The sequence below is a fragment of the Ambystoma mexicanum genome, chromosome 8, assembly GCF_040938575.1.
Source record: "Ambystoma mexicanum isolate Mex_15411 chromosome 8, UKY_AmexF1_1, whole genome shotgun sequence".
NCBI lineage: Eukaryota > Metazoa > Chordata > Amphibia > Caudata > Ambystomatidae > Ambystoma > Ambystoma mexicanum.
Window position 1 is genome coordinate 1187613399 of NC_090929.1, and position 12486 is coordinate 1187625884.

The window sequence follows — 12486 nt, forward strand, 5'->3', positions numbered from 1 at the left end:
GTCCTCTCCGCGTCCACGTCCTCATTTTGATCCTCCACAATACACAAAGTATTTGTAAATTTTCCGACATTATATGTTGTTTATAGAACTTTAACAAGTTCTTAAATGTCTGTAATATGTACTTTTTCCACATTGTATATTCCGTGTTCAAGTGGAAGATATGGAAGCGAGGACTGCAGGATGGACAGATGGAGCAGTAACATAGGACTTCGCCAAACTGGAGGGGGAACCCCAGGTGGAAGCATAATGGAATAGAGACTCAGGACGATAATGCCTGGAACAGGTACCCTGGGCTGCAGCAGGCAAAGCAGGCCATAGAAACACAGCAGGCAACAAGGAGTGAGCAGAAGCGAACTTGAGAAATAACCAGTAAGAGACTCATTGGAAAGTGTTGCAACTCGTTTTCGTCCAAATTGGAATCCATCATATGCCGAGTTATTGTTCTCCTTGTGACCATAAATTGGATGGGTGCCATGTTGATTAGGGTACTCTGACTCGACTGAGTCAACATCTTTGATGGTGCTTTCTATGGCTTCAGAGTCACCGTCACCACTCAATCACCAAGGTGACCAAGTCTGTGGTGTTGATGGGTCATGACAACAATGCGAAAACTGACCTACCAGCCAGAGCACCTATTGGCACAATTAGTCTAGCAGTACCTGTATAACAAGAGGCACAGAATCCTGGCTTTTGTGCAATTGGATGGATGTTCGAGATCTGTGATACAGCGATTGGATAAAGGGATGGTGTAGTGGACAGTCAGAACTTATTTAAGACATCCCAAAAAGGCCAACTAGATAGAGGGTGACCAAACTGGAGGAGAGATGGTTGCCAACTGAGCCACACAACAGAAAAGGCTTGGTTAAATGAAAGGTTCAACTAGATTGACTGTTAGAAGCCAGGCCTTCAGAAGAAAAGTCAGGAAGAAGCCAGCTCAGAGTTGTAGCCCAGATCCTGGTGGCAGCAAAGAATATTGTAGTGCTGGAGAATTCTATCAAAAATGTCCCAGTTGGGGGTGCCATTTCCTATCTTCAAAGAAGCAATAGAGGGGCTTGCACACTAAGCAGATTTAAGACCACCACATGTGAGTGACTCAAAGAACAATACTTTGGGTGGACACTAGGATATTGAGGGTTAGATTAGGGATTGCACTCAGCCATTAGGTCCTTCTAGATTTGGCACTTCACTGAACATTAATGTTTTCTACTTCCTCCAACTGTTACTCTGCAACTCCTTTTAAGTTGTTCTTCCCCAAAGGTTGTCACTCCCACTGTTACCTCTAAGAAAATAAAGGTGCTGAAACCTCTCCCTGTATTCATGTGTTCTTTGGTACCAAATGTAACATGCAGAAGAGAAAGAAGGTGAGAGCAACACAAATATATATTTGCAAACATACTCTTACTGTACTATATTCCGCATGCACAATATCAAAGGAAGATAACGTACCTTGACAAAAAACTCTGGAACATGCCCTAGTTTGACCAATGGGCTACTGGAAAATGAAATTGTAGCTACTGGTGCCAGAGCAAAAAACATTTTGATTTTCTTTGCCAGTTCTGGCATTGTTGAAAATGCTATGAATCCTGAGAAGAAGAAAGGAACATCAATGGGATAACTGCAAAATAATTTCAAGAAAAAATATGTTTTAACAAGTAAGAATCACTGGTAAGTGTGGATATCCAGAATGGCCTAAGGAACTGTGGGACTATACCCATTCAAGCACAGTACACCTAAATGCATTGCTCCTTGAAATATGTGTAACATACTGAACAACAGTTGGATTGCATTATTAATACCCAGCCCAAAACCACCATGTTTAGCTTCCCTTAATACAGGAAAGCAAAGGTACTGTATATAGTATGAAATGATGAAAACAAGCAGAATACAACTGCAGAAAGTGTGATATTGAATGGAACACCACATAACTAGGCTTTATTTGGGCAGTCTGCTCAACTTAAACATTTCTAAACAGTTGGTCTTCCAAAAGTGCAGTATGGTTTAAAAGCACAGAGATGTTTTTGGTTATTCATCATCAGCAATAAACATTATTTCCGCATAAGAGCCATAAAAGTTCATACAATTAAAACATAGGTACAACCACAAGATAATATTAAAACACAACCAGACACAAATTCAGTGCCAAACAAGCAAAATAATCTGATTAAAGTGCATAGTGGAAAAAACAATAAATATAGCCACACTCCAGAGTCTAGTAGGGAGAATACAATCACACCCTTAATGGCTCTTAATAACATTTGACGCTAATTCCAATATATAGGTCTAATCATTTCAACACAGAATTGCCTCATTTGATGACTTCCAAGCAAATGAAGCTCAAACTTTAAAATGGGAAGCACTAGGAGGCATCCATTTTGTGAAATGGATGCTGCCTGTGCGGCACTAATGAAGCAAAAGCCAGCCAGCTGTAGTAAACAAAAGCTACCACTGGGTGGCTTTTGCTTCATTGGTACTGGACTCGGAGGACGGAAACCAGAGAATGCAGGCAGGAAAGCTGCATCTCGGTAAGTGCTCATTTCATTTTTTAAATAAGCACTAGCTGCAGTTTTTTTTAATAAGTTTTCCGGGCTGGAGGAGCCTGGAAAACTTGGAAATAAAACTGCAGCTTTTAAAACATTGTATCTATGTTTACGGTAGCTTCAGCTTGGAGCCCCCTGGGCAAACATAGATACAACGTTGTTGTGTTTAAAAACACTGCAGTTTTTCTTATTAAGTTTCTCGCGCTCCTCCGAGCCGGAGGAGCCTGAGAAACTTAGAAAGAAAAACTGCAGCGTTTTTGAAACACAACCGCGTTATGTTTCTACCTGCCGTGGCTATCACTTTGGGTGCCCCGGAGACCCAAAGTGAAAGCCAAGGCAGGAACAACGCGGTTGTGTTTCCATGCCGCAGTGTTTCTGCCTGCAGCGGCTTTCACTTTGGGGCTCTCGGGCTCCCCGGGGGGAGCCCCAAAGTGAAAGCCGCTGCAGGCAGAAACACAACGCGGGTGTTTTGAAATGCTGCAGTGCTTCTCACTGTGGCAGCTTTCGTGTGGAGTCTCCTGGGCTCCCCCAACCCTGAGGGAATCCAGGAGACTCCAAGCAAAAGCTGCCGCATTCAGAATAACAACGTTTTTGGATTTGTAAATGCAAGCTACCACTGTCAGAACAACAACGTTGTTGTATTTATGATTTCCGTGGTTTTCCAACCACGGCAATCACACATACAACAATGTTCTATTTTTAATTGCAGCGCCTCTGCTTTTTGCCTTCATCTTACGTTTTCTGTGCTCCCCTGGGCTTGGGGATCACAGAAAACGTAAAATGAAAGTGAAGGCAGCCTCCTCAGCTCTGCTCTGGCTGCAGTAACTGCACCTAGCCTGATAGTCGCATTTAGCCTGCTTGGACGTAACCATTTTAACTGTATTCCGACAAATGAAACCGCACTCAGCCTGATAGTCGCTTTTAGCCTGAATAGCCGGAATACTGCCTCTACCCAGCCACTTAGCATGTTCACCCTGGGTTTAGGCAAACGTACTACAGCCGCCCTCTACAGGCCACCTTGGCCAACACTGTACATCACCCTCTCCATCATACTAGTAGTACAAACACTTAGCCTGGCCACTAAAGTGAACACTTTGAGCCTCTGCGCCACCACCCATCCCACCTACCTCATCATGCTCGACACACAACAACCTAATACAGGACTTAAAATGAACCAGTATCAAGAAAGTACTACCTCACAAATGCCATGTAATACTGCAGACAGAAACCTAAGACTACGTGCTCGTCTGTCCAAACTGCATGAGCTACCAGCTAAGAAAATTGAACAGCTAAAATTCCTTAAAAAACAGTTACCCTTGAAGGTAACTACAGAACAAACCAGGAAATATTCCAATCCTAAAAGACCCTTACTAAATGGCACCAAACAGACCACCAAAGACAGACACAATACTACCTGCCCTAACCTCGAAAGCCACAATCCCTATCTCAAAGGAGCGCTTATAAACGCTAGGTCTCTAGTCGCACACGCAACAGAGATATCAGATATCATTCTTACAGACAACCTAGATTTCCTGGCCATCTCAGAATCCTGGTTACATGATGCGGCAGGCCCTGCCCTATCATTAGCAGTTCCGGACAACTACACAATTCTACGAGCTGACAGACATACCTCCCGAGGTGGAGGCCTGGCAATTATAGCTAAGATCAGCGTAGATGGGACAATTATCACAACCACTACTATGAAATCTTGCGAATGCCTCACTGTCAAAATAGCCATTGCTAACTCCCAAACACTAAACATCATTCTTATCTATAGACCGCCAGGTCTATTGGAACCTTCGCTGAGACATTTCTACATCCCTGTCCAATAACCTAAAAAATACATCCCAAACAATAGTGCTAGGTGACTTTAATGTAGGCTATAATGACTCAAAGGATATCCAATCTACGGTGATCGCCTTGACTTTGAAAGAGCTGGGATTCTCCCAGAAAGTCATTTACCCACCCACAATAAAGGTTGAATCCTTGATTGGATAGCGGAACACAACTGCAAAATAAATATCACAGACTCTGTACCTCAGATCTGGACAGACCACCACCTGCTTTTATTCACAGTGACGACTAACCCTGCTAATGCCCAGTCCTTACTTGCCCAACCCGTGCCCACGAGGAACAAAAAACTCATGAAAGCGGAAAAATTGAGGCCCGTCATAATACCTAAACTGAATTCATTCCCAGACATTATGGATCCTAATGTGTTAGTTGAACAGTATAATGAAGATATGAATTCAGCCCTTGACCACATAGCCCCGCTCAAATTAAGGAAGAGCAAACCAAAAAAGCACCTCAACTCATGGTACAGTCCTCATCTAAAAAACCTTAGGCTGACTAAAAGAAAACTTGAAAACGCTTGGAGACTCTCCCCATCAGTCGAAAATAAACTTAACCTCTCCAAAGCCTCTTCCCAATACAAGAAAGAAATACTATTAGCCAAACAGGAAACTTACAATACCAGAATATCTCAATCGAAATCTAGTGTCAGAGAATTCAGCATTCTGAAAGAATTGGAAACCCCTATAGTGCCCCAAGAAAACTGCACCAAGGACAAAAAATGGTGCTCCAGTATACAACTTGCCTTAACAAATAAAGTAGCTAATTTACAAACTAAAATTGCTCTCAAGAAAGCATCTCTAACGCCCCATATCCCTCAGAGTTTAGTGCCCCCACCACAGCCCAACCAAGAAGTCTGCTTCTGCTTCTCTAAGATATCGACCATTGAAGTAGAAAAGGTCAATCTGGGACTTAAACCCTCCAACTGTAAAGGGGATCAATGCCCAGCACAACTTATTAAGGATGCTGCGAGAGAACTATCGCCATTTATAACCAAACTCATCAATTCCTCCTTTACCACAGGCACGGTACCGAACAATTTAAAAGAGTCCTGGGTATTGCCACTATTAAAGAAACAAACCCTCGACCCTGCCATTCCCACAAACTTCAGGCCCATTACGACTGTGGCCTTTCTTCTAAAAATTCTAGACAAAGTGGCCTACATGCAAATACAAAACTTGCTAGAATCCAACCACCTACTCGGAACCCGCCAATCTGGATTCCGCCCGCAACATGGGACTGAGACAGCTCTTATAGCTCTTAAGGCCCAAATAGATGAATGCAGAGACAATGCCAAGCAGCCCTACTCCTCCTTCTGGACCTATCAGCTGCATTCGACTTAGTTGACCATACAGTCTTATGTAGCCACCTTGACTCTGCAGCCCATTTCTCTAAAGAGGCTATAACATGGATCAAATCATTTCTGAGTAACCGGACTATGAGAGTCTTCTCTCCATCAGCCTCAGCAGATCCAATCCCTATAACCTGCGGAGTACCACAAGGCTCCTGTGTGTCACCTACTCTCTACAATGTTTTCACGAAGCCCCTCTTTGACGAAATGGATCATCTGGGTATCGCCTACACTAACTATGCAGACGATACCCAGATCCTCCTCCCGCTCTCAGGAGTCTACGCCAAGGATCTGGGCTCTAGTGAATAGAATCTATAGCATCGTTCAGGCTTGGATGGCCACCCACGGCCTATGCCTGAACGATGATAAAACTGAGTTTATCATCCTAGGCACCCCAACCTATATATCCAAACTTAGCCCGGACTACGCCAACTTCATTATTGATGGAAACATCATAAAAGTAGCTAACGGAGTGAAAACTCTAGGATTTTACCTAGACGCCACCATGAACTTTGCCAAACAAGTTAACTCAAACAAGTAACTCTCTAGCCTCTGCTTTGGCATACACATGCAAACTTATCAGAGCTAGTAAGCAACTCCTTTCCACAGACAGCTGCATCACACTTGCCAGAGCCCTTATACTATCCAAATTGGATTGTTGCAACGGACTATACATTGGGGCAAATAAACAGACCATCCACAAAATTAAAGTCCTCCAGAACAATGCCTTGAGAGCAGCGCTCAAGATTAACAGAAAGGAGCATATATCCTCTGGAAGAAGAGAATACAAATGGCTATCCACTTCTGATAAAATTCAACTCAAGATCGTCTCCCTCACGCACAAGTGCCTCAACAATAAAGCACCACCCTACTCATGGACAGGTTATGTAAAAGAACCTCAACCAGACCAACCAGAACAGCTAACGCGAACTGTCTCCAAGTTCCGCGATTCAAACTCTCCACTATAGGAGGACATAGCTTCCCAGTCAAGGCTGCGCAGCTGTGGAACTCCCTCCCCTATGGCATCAGAGAACCTCAGCCCTTCGCTAACTTCAGACAGAACCTGACCAGGTGGCTGAGAGCTAATGACATCTAACTACTCCAACCTGCATGACTTCTTAGATGCACCTCCCCTGACACAACTGTATATCATAACCATACGACTATCCAGGATACAGGCACATGTTACCTCATTGCTCCTTGACCCTGATCCTGCCTTGTACATACCTGCCTATTGTAACTTGATGATGTCTTTACTTTCCTACTTATCATGTATTTGTAACTAAGTTGAGCATATTCTTGTCTGTTGCGCCCTGATGTCCTAGGGTATGGTGCGCTATATAAATAATAAACTGAACTAGTAAGCAAAAGCTCCCAATAGGGGGCTTTTGCTGCTTGTTTAGTACGGCAAGGGCAGAGCTGAGGAGGCTGCCTGAAATCACAAAATGGATCCTCCCATGTAAACACTTTGAGCCTCGTTTTCTCAAATTGTTTACATAAGAACTTCCATTCAAAATATGTCTGAACTACGTTTTAGACTATTGCCAATCATTTTATCAATTAATATTTCTGACTGCACCATTCCTTTAAAGCTAGCCACACAATTCACAATGTACGGAATAGAACATCCCCTACAAATTTCCAGAGCTTCATTGATTGTGCAAATTCCCGCTTCCCTAAACAAGGGGCACATGTATCATACTCTCAGGGGCTTTAGCACATAACAAAAAATTAACAAATTATCTTTCGTCTCCTCTCCCAGTCCACAGAAGACAAATTCTGGATCTCTCCCCGCTTCCCACAGTCCATTTATTCGCTGCTGAAGCTGTTCATAATGTCCCAAAGCTGAGACAGGCATAGAGAGATCTCTCATAAAGAGGGCTCAAATAATTCCGATAACTTTCCAGGCCAAACTCAAATTTGCGAAAAAGATAGTCTACACCTAAATGTAGCTTATTGTCATCAATCCTCTTCTTCCTCGAGAGCACAATGGTTGTTGCATTAATTCTTCTGGAAGCAGCCTTATTTGCACGGTGTGGTTCCTCCCACAGTCTAGCAACATTCAATTTAAACAAGTTTCTTTTTTTTAAAATTTTTTTTTTTTAACATAAGCTACCCAAGGAATACTTTTGCCACCCTCGAGACGCAAAAGATGTTTCAGGGCATCTTGATACTTTCCCATCCCATTGGTGCTCCAAAGCCTCACCCAATACCATATTAAGTGTAAAGAGACTTGGTCATCGACTGGGCATACATCAAGCTCTAAATGTAAAAGGGCATTAGGAGTACTTTGAGATATATATAAAAGGCGTTTAAAAAAATATATTTTCTTCTCTATTCAGGCTTATTATATTAGCATTGCCCCACAATCAATTCAGGGCCATAGAGAGGCAGGAAAGGTTTGTTTATTTTATAGTTCAATGGGAGGGTGGAGTGCCCCTCTCCCATGCCTATTAATAGAATGATATAGCTCCACCTTGCTTCCCCAACGTTGAACATGCCTTATCTACCTGTGAGGTCCAAAGACCATTCTCACTAAATCTAATGCCCAGGTAATCAAAGAATTTGACTTGTCCAATAATCGCCCCTCCACATTAATACTCAGGTTACAGTGCTTGGCAAATTTAGGTTTAAAGACCATGACCCATGTTTTTTCGGCATTCAGGCTTAGGTCAAGGTCTCTACATTTCTTCATAAAAATGGTCAAACAGGTCTTCAGACCCCGAGGGGTGGTGGACAATAATACAGTGTCATCTGCATTGAATATCAATTGTAGGATTCCAAGATAGCGGCCGTGGCAAAGACGTTTGTGAGTGTCTCTCTCCCGCCGGGTTGCAACTATAAAGCCATAAAATAAAGGAACTTCAAAGCAGCCGGAGCACATTGCCGGAGAGGCCCTGCAGGGGGGCTGGCCCAGAATCCTAGCCACAAGAGAAACGGAAGAGCGCGGACACTCAGCCACCAACAGATCCTGGCCCGCCCAACAACACACACTACGAGGCAGGGAGCGAGGGCTACTACAAGAGGCCTCACCCCACATGAACATCCCGGCGGAGGGTGGGCGCATATGACCGGACTCAAAAGGAGGCGTGCAGACAAACAAGGAAGAAACCCGTGAAAACGAGGAGCAAGGGGAAAACATCCTGCATGGAGGAGGATCGCGTTAACCACAGAGGGCTGGACGGCATAGGCCTGCCAAGAGCGGCTGCTCAGAAGTGACCATCAAAGCCGAACAGATGGGACTGAACGGGGGGCCGAAAGCAGCGGCACATAGTTTGAGAGGAGGTCGCCCACCCACCCCACAAAACTGAGCGGGTCAACGGGTTGCCATATAACCCCCGGTTGGGGCAGAGGAACACTCCTGCTCCCCCTTCTGACAACACAGGGTGCCGAATCACTGCAGTGTAAGAATACTCCCTGTCATGTGGGGGCCGGCAGAACGATTCTGAACGGGACGGAAGGGACCACTAAGCAAGGTAGCAAGCACTCCCCAGGGCACGGGGATGGGGGGAAAGGGGCACACTCTCTCCCTGACCAGGCGAAGGGCCCAGCAGTGAAATAAGCACAGGCAGCCCTATGCAGGTGGCTGGGGATCCCAACAGAAGCACATGGCAGTAATAAGAAAAATAACATGGTGAGGGTGCTTTAAGGAGCAAAAGAAAAGGGATAGCGCTGAGATTATACGAAGCGGCCAAGCGGGGGAACAGAGCATACACTTCCCAACAGCTAAGCCCCCTACCTCCGCCAACCTCAAGGCCAATTGCCACTGTGGATCTTTCTAATAAATAATAAGAAATTAAAGAAGGTCAGAGAGGGGGCAACACAGTGACCCCCCCCTCATTGAGGCAGATCACCCAACCCCCACCCACCCATGCCCAGAAAGAGAATCTCCCCCCCCGCCCCCCCAAGGGGGAGCCAACAGAGAATGCGCAGCAAAGAGTGCACTTTGCCAGAGTGCGTTAGGATACAGGCGGGGAGAAGATTAGTAACTAAGTCAGCTAAGAAAGGGGAGCCCCCGCTGGAAGAGGGGACCGGACCCACAAAGCCACAATCCAACTGCATTCACACCAACGGCACAGCGGAGCAACATGGGAAACATACAGGGAGGCAGAGAACACTCTCTTCACCACCGCGGACATTGCGACGATTCAGACTAACGTGAGAGCGCTATAGCTCACCCCCACACAAAGACCCATAAGGCAGTGAACATTTGAACCTACCAACACCATACACAGGACCTGCGCTCTCCCCAATGAAGGCCTGGCCATAACCTTTACCAGCAAGTAAGGGCCGGCTAACGCCTCAACTAACGGGCACCCTGCAGTATAAGGGGACGACCCAACTTTCCCCCTCTCACTATAGAACAAAGCAGCTCCGCAAGCAGCATCGCAGAGGGGTTACTCCATTCCCGCAGAAGGCAGCATGGACCGGAAAGTAAAAAGAAATCAGTCTGTTGAAGGGAGAGAACTGAGAACAAAGCAGACGGTCCAGAAAAAGAAGGCAGGATACAATAGAAGGGTCCAAGTGCCATTAATAAAGAGGATGGATGTCCAAATCAAGAGGAAAAAGAGGTCAGGCCACCCCTCAACATGAAGCACCCAGACAGGACCCACGTTTGATCCAGATGTGGTCCAATGACAATTCCACCTCCAGCAACGGGAGGACTCAAGAGGAAACGCTGCCGGATCAGGAACGGACCCCAACGCAATCAACAGCGGCCACAAAAGAAGATATGCAGGCCTGGTTCATGGATCCCTAAGAGAAATTCATTCCATGGTGCAGGAACAATTTACTTCAATTAAAGAAGATATGAAACAAGCGGTTCAAGAACTAAGGACAGATGTAGCTAAAATAGAGTAACTCGAGGACACCCTAGAAAGAGTGGTCCAAAATAAGGAGGAAGAAACGCAACAAAGCAATGAGACTCAAGAACATTTGGTGCGCCTCACACACAACCTTGAGCTCCAGTGTGAGGACCTGGAAAACTGCTCACACAGATCCAACATCCGAATTAAGAACATGATTGAGTTGGTGGAGGACAAGGACCTCAAGGAGGCCATGCAACAAGTATTTAAAGACATTCTTTGCGACGGGCGACGAAGAGGAAATCTTGATAGACAGGATACATAGCGTGGGCCCGCAAAGAACCGGGGAACCTGGCGCACGCCCCTGAGATGTGCTGGGCGCCCTCTCCTCCCATCCACAGAAGGAACAAATATTACGGAATGCTAGAGGGGTGGACCACATCAGAACGAACAGAGTAGAAATCCAGCTCTTCCAGGACCTGGCCCAAGTAACTCTTCAAAAAAGAAGGGAGATGGCCCCGTTGGTGAGGGAAATGGCAGCCAAACAGATAAGATATAAATGGACCTAACCTTTCGTCCTTCTCTTCGCGTGCGAGGGCAAGCAGCACAGAGTGACCACATGCGGCGAAGGTTTGCACATATTACATCCTCGAGAAGAATAAACAGAATCAGAGAACCCTATGACAAAGGAAGGACCGTGAAGGCGACTGTGGGAATGGAAGACGATATATCCCAAACAGAAACACCATGGACACAAGTAAAGAGGGTAACGGAAAAGTGGCCAGCCCCATCATGCGGGTTGGGATACTACCCCCCTGACGGGGACAGAAAACCAACGCAATGACCAGTCAGCACCCGCGGCCCGACCGGGGATATCCATCGGAATCCGGGTGAGAACACAGGGGTAAATGTGGTGTTCAGGACTAGGGAGGATCAAAGAAATGGACATGGGGCCTATTTCGATCTCAGACCATGCCCCCTTGCGGTTAGAGATCACGCTACCAGGTAGAAACAAGGGGCTGTGGAGATGCAGGCTTCCGCAAGACCTCCTTCAAGACCCCATAGTGGAGAACAATATCAGAGAAAGGATAACAGAGTATCTCAAACTCAACGATAAGGAGGAGGTGTCACAGGGTATGATGTGGGATGCCCTAAAGTCAGTGGTGAGGGGCCATATGATTGCCCTGAAGGCAGCCAGGGATAAGCAGAGGCAACAATGGGAAAGGGAACTTGAGGGGAAGCTTAGCAACATCCAGAGGGAAATATCTAGGAACCCCAGTAACAAGCTGAAGAGGGCCCTAAGACATGCGCAGGGCCAACTTGAAAATATATGCACGAAACAAGCACAGAATAGTCTGCTATACCTAAAACATAGGTTCTTTATGAAGGCTAATAAGGCGGACAAACTCTTAGCTAGGCAATTGAGAACCAAACAAAATCACCTAACGATCAAAACCATTCAAAATAAATCAGGGGAGATTAAAGATTATCATCAATCCCTCTGCAAGACAGACAACCCAGATGGCGAACAACAAGAATCGTATCTAAATAATATGACCATAGCCGATACGTGTACACAATCCCTGGATAGGGAAATTAATGAAGAGGAGGTAAAAAAGGCCATAGAAGGACTGCCATTAAACAAAGCCCCAGGCCACGATGGATTTACTGCCATCTTCTATAGGAAATTTGCTGATATACTAACACCATTCCTGACAAGGTTATTTAACTCATTCAAAGAGGTGGGGAACATCATTGGATACATGAATGAGGCCAAAATCCAGGTATTTCACAAACAGGGGAAGGATCCAACACAACCGGCATCTTACCGCCCAATTGCCCTCATAAACCTCGATTTGAAACTGTATAAGAAAATGATCATCTCACCTACTGCCAGAATTGATTAACTTAGACCAATCTGGCTTCATTCAAGGAAGACAAA

The 12486-nt window shown here is 45.4% G+C and overlaps 1 protein-coding gene across 4 annotated transcripts in view; it reads right to left on the reverse strand.

The window, feature by feature from the left end:
* Positions 1 to 12486, reverse strand: part of LOC138472877 (lysosomal acid lipase/cholesteryl ester hydrolase-like) — a 661393-nt gene that overhangs the window by 444358 nt on the left and 204549 nt on the right. For all 4 annotated transcript variants that reach the window (XM_069611276.1, XM_069611277.1, XM_069611275.1 and 1 more), the window contains exon 6: positions 1447 to 1583. In XM_069611276.1, coding sequence (XP_069467377.1) covers positions 1447 to 1583 — 137 coding nt within the window. The remainder of the gene's footprint in view (positions 1 to 1446; positions 1584 to 12486) is intronic.